Raw genomic sequence first — 19,204 nt, forward strand, 5'->3', positions numbered from 1 at the left:
AAGCACCCCTGCTTTAAGAACAGTGAAATAGGGCCCACGGAGCTCCGATCGTATGCCATGAGTCCCAGGCTGCCGGTGATGAGCGGAGGTGGGGGGTGGAGGGCCCAGCCCAGGGCTCTGGGGCCGCTGAGCTGTCAGGGGTGGGGGCAGCTCTGCTGGGACTCAGTGCAGAGCTGGGGACCAGGAGCCTGCCTTGTGGCCAGGGAGGAGAAGGCAATACCTGAGCCCAGCCCGAGCACACCAGGCCACATGGAGTGATGACCCAGGAAGACGGGTTTTCTCAGACTTCCAGGATAGAGGGAGAACCTGGAGCAAGCCAGAGGAGGCTCTATCCAGAGACCTACCGCATGATGCCCAGAGGGTCCAGTGCCTCTTCCTCTTCCTCCTCAGATTCTCCTGCATCCTCACCCTTCAGGTCTGGGATGGGCAGATCCTCACCCTCCGCTCGGTCCTGCTGCTCGAAGAAGTCAAAAGCCTCCGCATCATCCTGGGCCTGGTTGTGTGCATCCAGGACGGAGACATCTCTGCTGGAAAGATCCGCAGCCCCTGGAGATCTGGTGCCTGTGGAAGGACATGGAAATGAGCACCTGACAGTCATGGCCAGGGGACAAGGGGGCGACGCACCATACCCCAGCTCCTGTGCCAGGACCTGTGCTAGGGGCTTCCTACCGTGTCCTGGGACAAGTGTGGTGGGTCTGGGTAGACAAGGGGCAGCCAGGGCTCCAAGCCTAGAGCCTGCAGCAAAGCCTCAGTGGAGTGCTTATAGGTGGGAGCCTTGGAACAAGTTGGCACCACCCCAATAACAGAGCCTATGGCCCCAGGCTAAGGGTAGGAAACGCCAGCCAGTGTACATTGTCAGGGAGCTCTGGCAATCACACAGGAAGGCCCACTCCAAGGGTCTGGGCACTTAGACCATGAACCCAATGGATACATAGTGACCCCATGGAAGATTCCAGAACAAGCTGTAATGGCTCCATTACAAACTGGCTTACATCAGCACTTCTCAAAGCATGGCCCACAGACGGATGTTCATGATGCGGTAAGCACAGAAAGGGAGAGCAGGCATCTGGAAACTTCCATAGCAGCTTGGCATTGTCACGACATCCAGGCATGTGATTTTGTATTTGTGAAAGTATCTGTCTGTGACAGATTGGGAATACAAATCTAGTCCTTCCCCACGGATGGATTGAGAAACACGGGTTTGGACTACTTGTTCATCTCTATCCAGATAGTTACCAAGTGTAGATCTTTGAAAACAGTTCCTTAAAAAAGAAAATACCACGCTTAGATAGAGAACCTACCAGATGCCTGGCATAGAGGAAATTAATATGTACACCAAAGTAATACGTGTGACCGCGTTACATAAAACTCAGCAGTAATGATTACGTTGCCTCATATTGCGCTTTGTTATTTTATTAGGACAAATGTGAAAAAACCATTCGAAATCTCATGAAACTTCAAGTTCACATAAGAGGCATCGTGTAAAAATCATCTCAGAGGGGCGGATTCACTGAACCGCCCCTTTGTAAAAATTGTAAAAATTTTTGTGTAAAATTGTAAAAATCCACGTGAGGGATCCTGTCTGCACCTTCACTTTACAGATTAAGAAACGGAGGTGCAGAAAGGCTAGGAGAGTTAGACCATCTTATCCCGCTTCTCTGTAACCCAGGGGCCAGGAGATCTGGAGTTTCTTCCTGTTATGGGTCAGCTGGAGCCCCCACATCACAGGCAACACAGCCCACTGGGAAGCAAGCAGGTCGTGACTGGGACCTCGCCACCAACGACCCGGGGCCGGCAGGCACCTATGAGAGAGAAGAACCTGTCGCCTTACCCAGCCCCAGCCTTCTGTGCATTCACCGCCTTTGCTTTCTTTATCCCTCACCCTTAAACGTTTTTTTGGCTTATTTGCTGTTAATTGTCTTCTGAAAGACTCCCCTCTGTCTTGTGGAGCTTAGAGACCACAGTCATCGGGGAGGAAGAGCTAAACAGAACAGTCCAGAGAAGACAGAGTCGGGGGGCAGGGAGAGCCCAGCACCTGCCTCGGGGACCCCTCCCCTGCCCAGAGGCACAGAAGCACCTCATCTGCCTCGGGGCACCTGTGTGAGCCCGGCCAGCGCCAGGGGTGCTGGGTTGGGGGGTAAGTGTTAGCCAGCCTTCTAGAGCACCTCCTGCCCGGCAGGCTCTGTTGTAGGCACTTCACATGTGAGAGCTCCCTGACTTCTCACGCCACCTGGCAGCCAGGCATCCTCCCCTCTGAGAGCTGAAGAAACTGGAAGGGGGACGAGGTGGCTGTGGACACGGCCTGAAAGGGTCTGAGGTCCCCATTACTGGGCCAGCGTGGGGGGAGCCTCTGGCGGCCATACCCACCCACATCGCTGGGCCAGGTCCCCAGGCCGAGCGGGGCGGGGGTGTGTGTGTGTGTGTGTGTGTGTGTGTGTGTGTGTGGAGGGGTTGGGAGGGCTCTGGGGATGGCCGGGAGGGGCATGGGTGGGGTCAGTCCTCGAGGGCCGGTGCGTCTCCTCCTGCCCCTCGCCCTGGCCCACCTGCCCCAAGAGGCTGGCGGAAGCTTTCCGGCTGCAGGCAGAGGCCGCGGCACCACTCGCCTCGGCCAGGGCAGCAGGGCAGCGAGGCCTCGTTCTGGGCCAGCGGAGACCTCGGGGTTCGGGACGGAGCCTCAGGTACCTAGAAACTCTAGCAGCTCGGGGCTTCCTGCCAACTCGGCGTCCCTGGAGACACAGCGCAGAATCTCATTGAACACGGCTCTTCTTTCCCGGATGTCGGACTCCCCGACGAACAGGACCTTCTTGGGGAGCGGGGGAAGGCTGGCCGTGGGATGACGACTGCTCAGCTTCTGGTAGAACTCCTCGATCTCACTGTACTTTCTGGAGACCTGGAATGAGAGGGGCACGTGCCTCCTACCCTCTCCTCACCCCGCTCCGTCCGACGGGCGCCTGGGCGTCCTCGCTCTCTGACCCCGCAGCCCCCCCCCCAGGCTCCATTCCCAACACCCCCAAGCAGCGCTAGGCTAAATGGCTGACGTCTTAGTAGCCAAAGGGAAGATACAGTCACTGTGGATTCCATTCGCTGTCACAGGTCCAGGTAGACACATCCGACACAGGGGCCCTGGCCTGGCCCGTGGGTGACCACGGAGGCTGGCTGCCTCCATTCTGGGCCCTCAGCATATTAGTGGGGTGACCTCGCGGTCTGGCCGGCTGTTAGGTCACCTTCCCACAACAGCACGAGTCACCTATTCTCAGCACAGATCTCGGATGGTTCTCCCGTGCACGAGCAGCAGCCTTCTGGTGGGGACGGTCCCTACAGTGCTCATGTGGAGAAGGAGCAGCTGTGGTACGGCTGTTTGTCGGCGCTGCTGTCAGCCAGGACCCCACTGCACCCTGGGACTCCAGGGACGCAGGCCACTCGAGTCACCCTGAGAGCGCACTCAGTTTCCGGCTGAGTTTGCTCTGTGAGAGGTCACCCCAGCATGGTCTCTGCCCCACAAGGCTCGGGCCTCATGTGGAGCGAGCAGCTGTAACACGGGGTGGTGGTGGCATCGCTGTAGTCTGTGTAGCCCAAGGTGGGCTCTCTAAGAGGCCCCCTGCCCTGAGCCACATACCCCAGCACTCCCAGCGTCCTCCCCTGTCTTGGACCCTGTGCTCTCCCTGTATGCTAGACCTGTCTCCCCGGCTCCTCCGAGGGAGCATGGGGCATGGAGCGTGCAAACACGGATACTCCCACTTCTGCTCCCAGGCCAGGGCTGTGTCTGCAAGCACAGCACTACTGAAATGCCGGTGTGGCCGATGGACTGGGGGCGGGGGGCAGGGGGAGGGGGCCAAGGCAGGTGGGTGGAGGTGCTGACATGAGACCTGGCAACCCCGGTGCACAGCTGTGTCAGTGCACGCGCCCTGGCTAACCAGAACTCTCACCAGTCCCCCCAGCCTGTGAGAGTCTCAGAGGCCGGCAGGTGTTTGGGGCGGAATTAGGATCTGAGCGCCCGGGGCCCCACACATACACTGAGGGGTCATCTGGGACAGGAGGCTGCAGCCTGCAGTTGTCAACACCAGGGCCTGGCTCTGGAGCTTTCCTGAGAACAGCCCTCGAGGAAAGGTAAGAGGATCCTTTCACAGAAGTGATGCAGGCTCTAATCCCTGGTGCTCCTGAGGATGGTGACTCCAGCCAGGCTGACTCAGCCCAGGCCTGAGCGGAGTTCTGACCCTGAGGGCTGAGCGCCCTCTGCTGGCCTGACAGCGCCATGCGGGCCCAGCCCCCGGACCCACCAGGACTGGGGGCCTGGAAGCTTTGAGTCTCCAGAGCTCTGATGCTGATGGTGCGAGGGGGCGGGCAGTTTTAAGTCAGGGTGTCACCCCATCCAGGGCCCACATTTAGCAGTGTTCCAAAGCCAGGGCTTTTCATGTGGCTGCCTGAACAGCAGCAAGAGGAGGCTAAGAGAGAGGCAGGGAGTGCAGAGGGCGGGAGCTCCTGTTTATCTGGCGCGTCCACGTGCAGGGTAGACGGCACTGCTACCCGGAGTCTCTGGCGAGAGTGTGTGTGCCTGTGCCACCAGCACACGTGGAGTCCGCCAAAGAGCAAGCGTACACAGTGCCCCTGTCTGGGGGCTGGTTTTACTTTCTGATCAGCAATTAAATTCATTTTTCTATTAAAACATGTATATCCGGGGACCCCTGGGTGGCTCAGCGGTTTGGCACCTGCCTTCAGCCCAAGGCGTGATCCTGGAGTCCCGGGATCGAGTCCCGTGTCAGGCTCCCTGCATGGAGCCTGCTTCCCCGGCCCCCTGCCTGTGTCTCTGCCTCTCTTTTTCTCTCTGTCTCTCATGAATAAATAAATAAAATCTTTAAAAAAAAATGTATATCCTTTTCAGAAATAGAATGCAAAACGCTTTTTTTCTTTTAAGCTAAATCTCAAAACTTCAGAGATTTTCAGGCTTTGGGTTGCATCCCCAGATTTCATGGGGCGTAAATGCATGCTTCTCTGCTCTCACAGGTGGTTCAAATGCCTGAGAAGCACCTGCACGAATGGCCACGCAGGCACGCACACACACCCTCTGCAGGGTGTGGGTGTCACTGGTCAGAAAAGTGGCACTGGTGTGATGCGTGGAGGTATAGAGACATCTTCACGCACAGCCTCACACGTAAGGCTGGCCCTTGGCATGGGACAAGCAGGCTGGCGTGGATGCTCCTCAGAGCTCCCAGAATGCTGTTTCCATTATTGACCAAAAGTCAATCCAAGTAGCAAATGAAAGACTTTTAGACATCATGCTCTTTTAGATGTTTCCGGTGTGTTAAGTATCCCTCAAAGAAACACCTGTGCCATACATTTTTATCTCCTGAGAAGGGGATACCTCTGCTACCAGGTCACCAGGGCCAGGTAATTCACTGTTTCCCTTTCTGTCTTGGCTGCCAGGAGATTCAGAACCCTCCATGTGCAAAGCTGTGGCTACTGATCCCGTCTATACCACAGGGCGCTTGTTCATTTTACCTTTATCTTAAAGCTTTTTTTTCCCTTAGCTCCTGTGACTCCTCGACTTCTCTCCCCGTGGCCTCAGCAGCTCCTCCCTCTCCATGACTGTCCCCGGGCTGCTGTGTCTCTGGGGTTCCCTCCTAAACCCTCCCCTCCGCCCTTCACATCCACCTACTCCCAGGCTTTCAACCTCACCTCTAAGCTGACGTCTCCCAAACCTGTGTCCTAGGCCTTCACAGTCCACCCCCCCCGCCAGACCTGCCCCTCTGCACCTTACTTCCGTTGGTGCGGATGGACGGTCAGTCAGCAGATGACACACCCGTTACCTTGGAGATATTTTACAACTGTCTGCCTCCCCCTCACACCAACCATGACCGGCCTGCCTTTGGCCCTCCCCTGGGGCAGCACTGGCCCCGTACCTGGGCCCCTTGTCCCTGCCCCTGCCTGGTTCCGTCCAACCCAACTTTACTCCCCTCCAGATGGGCCAGGGAGTCACTCCCCTACTGAAAACTCCTCCTTGGCTGCAAGATGAGTCAGGCTCCCTACGTGCCCTCCATGACCTGGACTCTGCCCGTCGCCTCCCGCTTCCTCCAGGATGATACTCAACTGTGGGCAGCTCCCCGCGCACAAAACCCTGCGCCCGCCCCGCTGAGGCTGTGCCCTCCGCCCGGACACCCTTCCCCGGCTGTGCAGCTCTACTCGCTCAGCCCTCAATCTTCTGAGAAATCCTCCAGAACATTTCCCGAGGTGGGTCAGGTGCCTCTTCACATGCCCACAGCCCCTTGTGCTCCCGGCACGGCCTGCATCTCTTTACAGGTCTATCTCCACGGACCAGAAGCTCCTGATCTGTCCTTGTGCACTTACTGCCCGACCGGCCCTGGCCCTCTCAGGCCCCACATCCTGATGCCGCTCACGCCTTGTGGCGGGTGTGTCTGTGCACCTGGTCCCCGGGCCCCCTGGGGAGCATCCCGGCAGAGTCCCGGGCTCACCAAGAACTGGACGACATCCTCGGGCCGGTGCTTGGCCGACTTGAACGCCGCCAGCCGGGTTACCACCAGGATCTGGTACTCCACGTGGCCTGACATCATCTTGCCCCGCACCTCCTGGTGCTGGGGCACGGTCAGGTCGAGGCCCGTGTGGACATTCTGAACTCGCCTGCCAAAGGGAAAGAAGGCAAAGGAAGCTCAGGTTCAGGTCAGCAGGCTTCTCGAGCGAAACGCAGACAGGACCTCAGGGTGGCCTGCAGGCCTGGCTGGGAAGCTGCGCCGCTGGCTGTCCTCAGCGGCCCCTGCTTTGGGCCACCGAGACCACCACACACGGGCCCCTCACAAGGCCTGGGCCCTCCCAAACGGCTGACCCCAGCAGGAAAACAAGTGGGAACAGAAGAGACGGGGCTCGGGGCAAATCACTAACAGTGACGTGTGTCCCACATGCTCGGTGCATGAGTCCCCGCAGGATTTGGAGGGACGGCATCTGGGGCTCTGTTCTCTCCAAGGAAAGTGCCTGGCTCTGCGCACAGCCCAAGGACACGCCGCCAGGAACCCCAGTAGAGACACAGCTCTTCAGCCCATCGGCGGGCCGCAGACCTACGACAGAACCTGCCCGGGGCGGGTAGGATGGAAAGGGCACTGGATGCAGGGCCCCCATTAGCCTCGGGGCCCCGCAAGGCACTGAGGAGGCTGCTGTGTGAGGCTTTGAGAGGGTGCTCAGTAGAACATCGCGGCTCTTGGAGAATCTGTACGCACTCCCCACGCATACTGAATTGTACGGGGGGCAAACGAGTCATGAAACGTTTTCTCTCAAGTGATAAAAAACGGTAACTGTGCCCTTATCCTCTGTAAGGGGGTAACGTAGACCCACGTGGACAAATACATGTCACACAAACACCTGTGACAGGACCCCTCCTCATCAAGGTGGAGACCTACTATGTGCTCGGCAGGACTTCCAGGACAGGAGCAAAGGGATGCTCTGAGGAGGAGGGCGCTTCTGCACTAAAACTATACCAGGGCAAGGGCCTTTCCCTCTCTGGACTAATGTCCCGATCATTTAGAGACACTCTGTCCCCCGGGGCTCCTTCCACACGGATTCCTGCCACCTCCACACTAGGCATGCAACACCATCACCATGTTGATGCCGCTGTCACTCAACTAGGGAGGACAACTGCCATTCGCCTGCATATGGTCCATACACAAGCCTGGACCAGACAATCCTCCACACACATGAACGTCCTCATGTGGCACAAGGTGCGCTGTCATAAGCACTGGCCACTTGGGAAAGCCCAGGCGAGGCCAAATGCACCTCTGCGAGATGGAAAAGCACACCTGACTTATCAGCCCTCCTTTCCTTTGGCCAGTAACCTAATGAGCATTCTTGGCCTTACACTGAGGTGAGACCATGGTGCTCCTGGCTTAGCGCATCGTCTACTTGGGGGTTCCTGCTACAAGGGCAGGGGCACAGAGTGGATTAAAAGGGAGCCTGGTAGCAGCTGGCACTGCTGCAGGCTCTACGGACCTCACCTAAGAGTCACTCCTTCCTGGCTGCCCTGCAGTGGGTCACAATTGCTCAGACCCATTTAAAGAGAAGGGAAGAGGCACAAAAAGGGAGTCACCTGTCCGGGGCTCAGCAAGTCAGAGGTGAAGCCAGGGTTCACACCCAGGCAGCTGCCCCAGAGCCCGGGGCTGTCTCTTCTCAGGTGGAGGGAAGTAGGCATTAGGATCATTATGGCAACGGGGCATAGGTGGGTGGAAGTGCAGAGGAGCGGGGCCTCTTGGCCAAGAAAAGCAGGTGTGAAGGACCCCCTGACCTCCCTGCTGGCAGGAACCTCCTGTTGGCCGTGCTCACTCTCTCCCTCTTAGTACCTTGCATTTGGCAGTTCTTTGGCCCCGCGAGGGCCTGCAGTTCACCACCTCAGTGCCATCCACTGTCCCTCCTGTTCCCGTCATGCCTCCTCCGCTGGGAGGCCCTGACGTGCCACTACTGGAACCAACTGCGTCCGGCCTCTGCTCCTCTGCTCACTCCGGGTCTCTGCCTCCTTTGTACTGGGACCTGGGACTGGGACACTCATACATGCCACCTGGTCCCACAACCTGCAAGCTGCAGCCTGGGTCTGGCACCCCTCCCTTAGACTAGATCTGAGCTTCTCAAAGTGTGGTCCCTGCTGCATCGGTGTCACCTGGGAAATTCAGGCCCCTGAATTGAAGCCCTGGGGAGGGGGGGACCCATTATCTTCATGTTGCCAACTCCTCCAGGTAACCTTTTTTTTTTTTAATTTAAAGATTTTTATTTATTTATTCATGAGAAACACACAGAGAGAAGCAGAGACACAGGCAGAGGGAGAAGCAGGCTCCATGCAGGGAGCCTGATGTGGGACTCGATCCCGGGACTCCAGGATCACGCCTTGGGCCAAAGGCAGGTGCCAAACTGTTGAGCCACCCAGGGATCCCCATCCTCCAGGTAACTCTGATGCATCCCAGCCTGACTCACTCACTCTCCCGCTCCCCTGGACCCCGGGCAAACTTTTGCCATAAAAGGCCAGATTAAGTAAACATTTTGGGCTTTACAGGACATATGACCTCTGTCACAACTACTCAAGGCAGCCATGTGGCATGACAGCAGCCACAGATGACATATAGACTTTATTTACAAAAGGGAGAGGTGGGCAGGACTTGGCTCCTGGGTGTAGTATTCCCAGCTATGCCTTAGACCAAGCTTCTCCACCCTCAAGTGCATCCCAGTCACTTGAGGAAGCTGTCAATATGCAGATTTGGATTCAGCGGGTCTGGGACGGGGCCTAAGAGTCCGCATGTCCAGCCAGCTCCCAGGGGATGCAGATGCTACTCTGCTGTTCCTGGGACCATCTGCCGAGCAGCAAGGCATGGAGTCGAAGCTGCCTCTCTCAACAAACTGCCCATAAGCGCCCAATACCTGTTCTTCCCCGAAAGCTCTGGTTCTTATTTCACTGAGAAGGGCAGCAATCAGAGAAATCCCTGCATCCATTTCCCTGACCCCTGGGGACACACTGGTTGGCTCCTACCTGAGGTAGGTTTCTGGATCTTCCCCCTCCCTTCTCTCTCTCCCTTCACCTCCTCCTCACCATAGTCCCCCCACTGCTTCCAAGCCCACAGTTCTTCACTGCCTCATCCAACACTCCCCCAGGCGTACTCCACTCCAGCCATGCTGGCCTCCTTGCTGGTGTCCAAGCACCCCCTGCCCCAGGACATTGGCTCTGCTGTCCTCTCTGCTCGGTACGTCTTGTTCAAGGTATCCTCATGGCTCTCTCCCTCAGGGAGCTTGTCAGGATCTGCCCAACTGCCATTCCATCAGAATGACACTCCTGGACAAATCAGCACACCCCAAAACCCAGCACTCATTCCTCCTATCTCCTCCCCCCCACCACTTTATTTTCCTTCATGCCAGTTATGATCCCTGACACATTATCTATTTACCTACTGTCCAGCTGTCCCCACTGAAGCTCCACGAGGTGGGCTTCATTTTGTTCACTGCTGCACCCTAGAATCTGAGCCAGTACTTGGGACAGAGTAGGCACTCGATCAGTAGCTGCTGGATGAACGCAGGTGTGAATGCATGTGGTGGTGAGTGGAAAGCTGAGTTGGGGCCCAAGTGTGAAGAGCCTGCCTGGTGGCTGGTCTCAAGTGTTGGGACCCACCCTGTGGGCAGCTCCTTGGATTGGCCAGTGCCTGCCAGCAGGAAGGACTGAGCACCACCCACCTGGCCTTCATCACCAGCACCCATCACTGTGAGCCAGCCCTGCTCACAGGGTTGGGGCAGTGAGGGGAGCCACCCACCCCCTTCCGAAGAACCCCACTCCAAAGTCACACCATGTGGTGTGTGTGTGTGTGTGTGGGGGTGCTGAGGGGGGATGTCTGCTGCCAGCCCTATTCACACCTGCCAATCTCAAACCTCCTTTTTGCAGAAAATGCAACTGGCTCCAGGAGAGGTGACTTATGTAGCACCAGATACACCTCTTTTGACAATGACAACACAACCTGTGACCTCACTGCGTCATGCAGAGGACACCAAACAGGTTCTGGCATCAGGGTTTACTTACAGAATCACATTTTTCTAGACCTGAAGTGACCGAGGATACATCAGATTACAGCTGGAAAAACAACAGTTGGGCTGGGAAATCAATAACATTCGTTATGCAATCAACTGACATCTTCGACCAAGACTCTTGTAGGGGGAACAAGAGGGGTGTCCATGAAAACACCGTGGTCCCTCTACAGAGGAGTCAAAGCATGTGCATCCCATCCTTCCCAGGGTCCATCTTGCCCTGGGTCCCCCAGGTCGGGGTCAGGGTGGGGCCACACTGCACCTGCTGCCTCCCGAGGCCTCCTCTGCTGTAACTTGCACTTCTCCGAGCTACTTCCTTGAGCAGCTGCCACCTCTTCCCTCCCCTCCACCTGGTTAACTCCTACTCTTCCCGCTGCGGCGCCGGGGCCCTTGCACTGTGCGCCCACGGCAACCCCCACGGCGACCTGAACCTACTACCTCCCCCCGCTTCTGGCCCCCGCGGGTGTTCATGCCGGGTGCCCTGCAGAGCCGGGCCTTCGTGATTCCCCCCATCCCCAGGGCCATGCACCGCGCCTGGCACACAGCGAGCCCTGAAAGGATGCGTAAACTGTATTTTCGGGGCTGAAAAGAAACGAACCGTGCAGAGACGGGGAGAAGTGACCCCCTCTCCGCCCGCCGGCGGGGCCGGCCAATCCCGGCCTTCCACCGGGTCCTGGACGGGTCCGTTACCCTTTTAAGGGCCTCAGTTTTGCCATCTGTAAAACGGGGACACTCCATGCGCCCACCTCTCCTGCAGGGCGGTGGAGCGGCCGAGCCCGGACAACGCGCCGGGGCGCTGGCGAGGCCGGGCCGCGAGGCCAGGGGGCCGGACGCCCCCGCCTGCTCCTCCGACTGGGGCGCATGGAGCTCGTTCGCGCGCACCCGAGGCTCCGCGGCGCCGGGCACGGGGTCTGGCTCACCTGGAGGTGACGAGCACCGCCGGGGACTGCATGACCGCGGGGGCTCCGGGCGGGGCGCACGGTCACGGGACCCGCTGGCGCTGGCGCTGGCGCCGGCGTCGCCACGTCCCCGCCCCGCGCGCTCGGCCCGCCCCGGCCCCGGCGCCGGCCCCGGCCCCGGCCCCGGCCCCGGCCTCCGCCCGCCCCCTGGCGGCCGCCGCGAATTTCCGGCCTCCCTGGAACTTGGGCGCGGACGGCGCTCGGACTGCGCGGCGGGAGGCCCGGGTCCAGCTAGGCCCCGCCCCCGCCCCGGCCGGCCCCGCCCCCTGCTCCTCCAGGCCCCGCCCCCGCCCCGCCCGGCCCCGCCCCCTGCTCCTCCAGGCCCCGCCCCCGCCCTCCTTGGCCCCGCCCCGCCCTCCAGGCCCCGCCCCCGCCCCTCCCTGGCCCCGCCCCGCCCCCCGCGCCCGGACCGCTGTCCTGAGCCAACCCTGCGGCCAGGAGGCGAGCGAGCAAAAGCGGGGGAGCCTCGCTGGTACCCGCAGGGCCGGGTCTGCGCCAGGTGTCCCGGCAGCCACAGCGCCCGGTTCACTGTTGGGACTGCCCGGAGTGTCCCGGCTCAGACGCTAAATTACCTGGCTCCCCTGGCTTGGGGAGGGTGTCGGGAAACAAGGCAGCCAGTGGTCACTTAGAGGAGGGTCAAATGAGGTAACCCCTAACCCAGCAAACAAGACCCAGCCGACCCGACCCGTTCTGGGGCGTTGTCTAAAGCAGCAGCCGCCGAGCACTCCAGAGGCCTGCCGGTGGCTTTCCGCGAAGAGGCGGGCAGGGTCTTCCCAACCAAAGCTTCCCAAAGCTGCTTTTCTCTCCCCCGCTGCAGAGACGTCGTTGGGACGCTTGCTAAAACCCCACGGAGGACTTCCTGAGGCTGCTGCGATCTCGATGGGCTCTGGACTCCCGGAGCAGGGGGGCCGGGCCCAGCTCAGTACACTCAGTACAGCAAGGGGTGGGGGGAGTCGGGCTCCACCTTCCCCATGGTCCTGGTGCTGGGTCAGGGTCAGGGTCAGGGGTGGAAGACTGGAGGGGGCAGCAAGGAGAGGGGGGTTCTTACTAAACCCACCTAGCAGGATTCTTGCTGAAGGCAGGCCAGGACTTAGACATCATATGTGGAAGTGATCAGTTTTCCCCCCAGGGGGTGGGGGGAGTTGGTGGGGGGGGGGCAGTTGTCTCTCAACTGACTTAACAGGATTCTTTTTTCTTTTTTTAATTTTATTTACTTATGAGAGACACACAGAGCGGGCAGAGACACAGGCAGAGGGAGAAGCAGGCTCCATGTGGGGAGCCCGACATGGGACTGGATCCGGGGACCCAGGGAATCACCATCTGAGCCAAAGGCCGATGCTTAACCACTGAGCCACCCAGTGCCCCTGCTACCCAGTAATTCTATCAGGAAACTCCAGCTGTGCAACCACCTGTAAGGTGGGCCAGAGTCCACAGTGACATTTAGTTAATATGTTTGTGCTGCTCCAATGTGTAGCACTAACGAGAATTCTGCTTGGTTTCTGCCACCAGTCAGATTCCATCACAAAACTGCTCTCTGCTTTCTCTTATGGCCTTTTCATGCATTCATGCATTTACTCATTCATTCATTCAATAATATCTACTGAGCTGGGCCTCTATTCCGGGCCCTGGGGACGCTCCGCCCCTCAGGGCTGGAGACCCTGATGTCAGGTCCTGGGTAGGAAGCTGCGGAAGCTGCCTGGGGCTGAGCCTTCATTGAACCCATGGAGAAGATGGCCCAGGAAGATTTTAGGGAAGCGCTTGCCCCCCTCCCCCAGCACAGGTGGGAGGTTGCCAAGAAGGGTACTGGCCCTTGTTGTTGCAACTGGTAGCCTGCCTGTCACCAATGCCTTGCAGGCAAGTGAAGCTCAGGCCCTGGAAGCCCAGGGTTCCTGGTGCACAACGCTGGGGCACTTGCTGCTCCTAGTGGCTGCCAAGAATACGACTGGTTCCCTATGAGGGTGTGACCCCATCCCTGAGAGCAATCCCACTTTCTGTCTCTGTGTGTCCTTCTTGCCCCTATGTGGCTCCAGTGGATAATTGTATACAATGCACGGAATGTGGGATCTAAATCTGATATTTTCTGCTTCCTGCCTGACTCAGGGAGCCCCTTCCATGGCTGAAGCTGCAGTAATGCAAACCACATTGCAGAGGATCTTATAATTTCCCTTCTCACTGCCCTGGAGGAAGGCTCCAGGCGTCAGTCCCCCTACCCCAGGGAAGTCCCTGGGCCCTGGGTGGGGGGGCAGTGCAATCCACAGCCACAGGGAGTCTGATCTGAGCTCTGGCCATACCATGCTCTAACATTGCCCTTGTTTCTGGTGGGGTGGGTCTTCTGGGGGGTCTGCTGATTTGTCTCTGTCCTCTAAAGTGATGCTTTAGCACCTTAGGGGTCTAGACATCCCAAGTGGAGCAGGGCCACCACCTCCCCGGTTACTCAGCAAATGCTTCCAGGCACAGCTCTGGGCCTGTGACCTTGCCAGGCTTTGAGGATGCAGAAGACACAGGCTTTCTTAGTGGGGCTCACACATCACTCAGGAATGGTTGGAGACATCAGCACGGATGCAGGCCCAAGATGCGGAGGGAAGGAAGGGCATATAACTAACTCAGCCTGGGGTTGAGGCATTCAAGGAACTCTTCTGGGGAGAGGAGGTGGTGTCAGACCTGGGTCATAAAAAACCTGAGTGTCATCTCTGAGCTTTGGGTTTTCTCATGGGTGCAATGCACATAATGGAAACCTTTAATTCACAGCACTGCTTGAGACTAAATATGACTGGGATGAGAGGAAATGTATGGTAAGCACTGTAGATGAGCTACCCCAAAGCCTTTCACAACCGTCTTCCTCTTTAGCTTTTACTGCCACAGAGGCTGGAAAGGCAAAACACTCCCAGCTTCCCTGGCAGTTAGGAGGGCATGTGTGACAACTCTGGCCATATATACAGAAGTCCCTGTGGATGATTTGCCTTGTTAGGAGAAAACTTTTTATTTCTTCCCTGTCTTCTTTCTGGAAAGCAGATATGATGCTGGAGAGGCAGCAGCCATCTTGTGGCTGTGAAGCACAAGCTTGAATTTGGGGCCTACATATCTAGGATGGAAAAGGCTGGAGACCTGATGGCTCATGAACTAGCATACAAGCCCTAGACTCTTTCTTGAGATGTGTCAAGCCTTCTCCTTGCACAGGTGCTTAGACCACTCTAAGTGGGGCTTTCTACAGTGGATTCCATGTTGGTACAGTTGTAAAGTACTTACATAAGGTCTGAAATTAAAAAAAAAAACTGTTCAATACGGGCTAGGGATGCTTGAGGAGGAGGGGGGAGGAGAAGACATAGAGTGTATCCTAGGCAGCAGTGCAAAGCCAGGGTGCCTCCAGACAGCCCAGTGTACTCGGGGCTAGGGAGAAGAGCTTGCAGAGGGAGGGGTGGCCTGGACAGGAGGCTGCAGGTACCACATGGGATCTGCACTTGGGGGGTGGGCTTGTGTGCCACGCCCAAGAGTTTATATTTACCCTGAAGAAGAGTGGACTCAGAATGAACAAAGGAAAATAATATTTCAGGATGGGGAACTGGGAGTGTAATGAGCAGTACCCTCTAGGAAGCCGAGGCCAGAGTCAGGGTTAGCCTCAGGATGGAACTGATGGGGACAGGGATGGTGAGCTTGGCACCCTTCTCCAGAAGCTTGATTCTGAAGCAGAGGAGGCAAGCAGGGGATCTTCTAGAACTGTTATACAGATCTAACTCATCCTCACTGAAAAAATACATAAAATATGGATAGTCCAAAAACAAAACAACATAAAATTCACCACTCATTCTATAGCAGACGTAACAACTATTAACTATTTTAATAGTTCCTGCCCTCTTGACGTTGTGTTCTATACCCATACATATCTTTCCAACAATGCAAAATCTTACTGGATGTAGTATGTTGTGACTTGCTTTTTTATTTACCACCCTGTTAACAGTTTTCCATGCTAAATTACTGCCCAAACCATTTTAAATCCTTACCTAGGATTCCGTGTGCCAATATACCATAACTTGTCCAGTCCTTAAGCTATAGATATATGATGGAAAGGCGGTGTGTGTGGCGGGAGATGGATGGGTGATCTTGCAAATGCTAGCTGGCTGTTTGAACCAGATACACCAGGAAAAGGCCGTGTGGGGGGAAAGGGCTAATGTCAGAAAACACGTTGGTGAGTCTCCGTGTGCTTTGTTGAGTAAAGGGCGGTCTCGGGAGATTGGGAGAAGGGCACTCAGAGCAAGAGCTTAATCTTTTTGCATTAAAAAGTAATAGACATTTGGGAGGAGGTGTCTGTGGGCAACTTCTGAGCTCTGGGAGAGGAGGGTGGGTGCCCCAGCCGGGTGGAGGACCCTGCTGGGATGGTGGTGCTCAGTGGCTGCCTTGATCCTGTTCTGCTCTGTGATGCTCTTCCAAGACTCCCCACTGCCTGAGGCACAGCAGATCCAGCCTTTCTGTTTAGATGATAAAGTCTGGAGAACTTGGGCGCAGGCACAGGGACACAAAACTTTCAATGGCTTTGCTAACCACCATCGGACATTCCCGGGGAGGCTGGGTGCAGAGCAACTCCCCAGACCCTCTACAGCCCGGAATTCATTTTCTTAAATTCTCTCAAATTTTTTAAGTGAAAATGAGATGTCTTGATTTAGAAGTGTTTTATTTGACTCCTAGTGAGGTTGAACGTTTCCATCAGTTTGTTGGTCTCAGCATGTTTTTATGTAGCACTCCTGTTTATTTCCTTTGTGCCTGTTAAAAATTGGGCTGTTTGTCTTTTTTTTTTTTTTTAAGATTTTATTTATTTATTTGTGAGAGACAGAGACATAGGCAGAGGGAGAAGCAGGCTCCCTTCAGGGACTCAATCCCAGGACCCCAGGATCATGACCCAAGCCAAAGGCAGATGCTCAACCACTGAGCCACCCAGATGCCCCTGTTTATCTTTTTCTTAATTGATTTGTGAAAATGCTTTATAAATCAAAGATATTAACCTTTTCTGATATGCACTATCCCCTGCTTGTCTTTAACTTACTTTTTCACCTAAGTGTTTATGTTGAAAAAGTTTCAAACTCACAGAAAAGCAGAAGGTTCATAGGTCACGTGCACACATTCATCTAGACTCACGCTGGGGTTTCAGGATGGAACCGGCAGATCACCAGGGCAGGCAGCAGGGCTGGGCAGAGGGGCTGAGTGCCCCAGGCATAGCAGAGGCCTAACCCGGGGCAGGGGGAGCTTGGATGACCCTCCTGAATTGAGAGGAGGAGGTAGGACTTTAACCCCTACACTGACCAGACCCCACAATGCGCTGTGGGCCACCCCTTGGAGGCAGCCCTCATCACAAGTCCCAGGGAGGACTGAGCAGAGACTCAGCACTCCCAGCAGGGAGGGGGTAAGCCCTTCAGCCCGGAGAGGGAGGAGGGAGAGGGAGAGGGAGAGGGAGACGGGTGTGGGGCTTCGGTGAGAGCAGCACAGTTAACACTGCCATTGGCTTTATCCTCTCTCTCTGTTCTTCCTGAAACACTGACGCGTTCAATTCTATTTTTCAAATTTTTTACATACAGGTTTTAAGATTTCCAGGTAGTTCCAACCCTGGACACTCCTCTTGGTGTTTTTCTCAATGAAATTATATAATAAAGAAGTATTCCTTACTCCAGACTGTTTAACAGTCACAATTTTTTTCCAAATATATTTTTTCACAATTAATTCTTTGATGCACTGGGACTTCATTTTGGTTTATGTCATTTTTTCTAATATTTAATAAAATATCCAGTACCATTCATTGGTAAGGGTTTTTGTTTTTTTTTTTAAACGATTTGTCCTTTCTTCCACTATCTGAATACTCACAAACACTATTGTTAGCAAACATTATTATCTGGACTCCCTATTCTGTTGTCTTGATCTGTCAATTCAGCTTCGAGGGCTACATGGGAATTCCTTTATATTGATATCTTTTTTTTTTAAGATTTTATTTATTTGACAGAGAGAGAAGAGAGAGCACACAAGCGAGGGGTGGGTAGAGAGAGAGGGAGAAGTAGGCTTCCCGCTGAGCAGGGAGCCAATGCAGGACTCAATCCCGGGACCCCAGGATCATGACCCTGACTTGAGATGAAGGCAGCTGCTTAACCAACTAAGCCACCCAGGCGCCCCATACTGATATCTAATAATGAAGTTCTCTGAGGCAGATTTATTGTTTCATGATGTAAAAAATGTGCATCTGTTTGTAGATGGAGGAGAGAAGTGAGAGAGATTCTCCGAGGAGAGGAGATGGCTGGGGGTACAGAGCATGGGTGGAAGGACAGTGACAGACACAGTGACAGTTGGTCACACATCCATCAAGGCAGCCTGGCCTTTGGTATGGATGGATGTTCCGTCCTCTTCCTGTACTCTGTCTACCTGGCATTTGCAGTATCATGTATTGCAGGCATCTTTCGATGCTACCCACTGAAATCTGAGTCTTACAATAGGGGAAGAGCAACCTATGTGAGGGTGTATCATAATTTATTTTATTATGACTCTACTAAAAGCCATTTTGGTGATTTCCAGTTTTCACGATTTCCTCTATTTTAAAAATGCTTGTATATTTGTCTCTGCTTGTGTAAATATACCCATAATGCCTTAAATTCCTACAAATGAGAGTACTGAGTCAAAGCATTTCCTTTTTTAACATGTTGATGCTGTCACATTGCTCTTGGAAAATCTATGAATGACCTTACTTTCCTGACAAGGGTATACAGAATGCCCACCTTTCCACTGCTCACCAAATAGTGGGTTTTATCTTCTGTGGTTTTACTAACCTGAGAAGTAAAGAAAAATTGGCATCTCACTGTTCTTTTAATTTGTCATGATTTGCAGATGGCAAAATCCCAAAGGATTTTGATTTTGTCACCCAAAGTTTTCCTAACTCTCTCAGATTTGTGTCCTCAGGAATCAGGATAAGAATTTGATTAGAGTCCTCCAACTCTTTATCTAACCCAGGAAGCAAGACTGGGAGGAGAGAACCCAGGTGGGGTGTTCCCCTAAATTAAGGTATTATTTAGAGGTGGGTCAGCTACCTAGGCAAGTAGGGAGCACTTGGGGCGTGGTCATGGCCTAGGGCCAAGTTCCCAGTTTTGTAGCCAGCCTCTTCCTCCTCAGGGCAGCCTCAGAGACTGTCTCTTGAAGACAAACCTCACAGATACCTTTGCTACTTTGGGCCAGAAGACCTGAGAGAGGCCACCCAGTGGGTGGGCCATTGATGACAGTGGGCCCCCAGGTCAGCCCCAGAGCGCTCCCACTGCATATCCTGCTGTGGGAACCAGATTTTTTTGGTGCCTATGTCCTCATCCTCGGAGGCAACTGCAAGGTCTCACAGCACAGATTGAGAGACACAACTGGTCCCTCCAACTCTGCTCCTGACCCGTGTCAGCCCCCACCTTCTCAGACGAAGACAGTATGGTCCCCTATTCACTGTGTGTCTAGAACAGAAACTCTGAGCTCCTATCTGACCAAGATTAAAGGACTGGGCATTCCAAATCATTAAATATTCTAAGAGCACCTGTTTTTTAGTCCAAAAGGAATTTTGTTTTTAATCTTATGTGTCCATGAAGGTCTCCAAGAAAATCTCCAGAACATTCAGACCACTGATACTCACAAGATGGCAAGCTGACTGACAGAAGGGAAATGTCTCAAAGACAGTGGCAATACAGAGGGTA

At 55.1% G+C, this 19,204-nt stretch overlaps 1 protein-coding gene across 1 annotated transcript in view; it reads right to left on the reverse strand.

Annotated features, from left to right (window-relative positions):
- HS1BP3 (HCLS1 binding protein 3) overlaps positions 1–11,594 on the reverse strand; it is a 33,204-nt gene extending 21,610 nt beyond the window's left edge. The window contains exons 1-4 of the mRNA XM_025454557.3: positions 11,472–11,594; positions 6,468–6,633; positions 2,683–2,890; positions 345–561 (exon numbers count right to left, since the gene is read on the reverse strand). Of these exons, the coding sequence (XP_025310342.3) occupies positions 345–561; positions 2,683–2,890; positions 6,468–6,633; positions 11,472–11,503 (623 nt within the window). The 5' untranslated portion in view covers positions 11,504–11,594. The remainder of the gene's footprint in view (positions 1–344; positions 562–2,682; positions 2,891–6,467; positions 6,634–11,471) is intronic.
- Between the last annotated feature and the right edge of the window lie 7,610 nt (positions 11,595–19,204).

This window comes from Canis lupus, chromosome 17 (assembly GCF_003254725.2).
Source record: "Canis lupus dingo isolate Sandy chromosome 17, ASM325472v2, whole genome shotgun sequence".
Classification (NCBI taxonomy): Eukaryota; Metazoa; Chordata; class Mammalia; order Carnivora; family Canidae; genus Canis; species Canis lupus.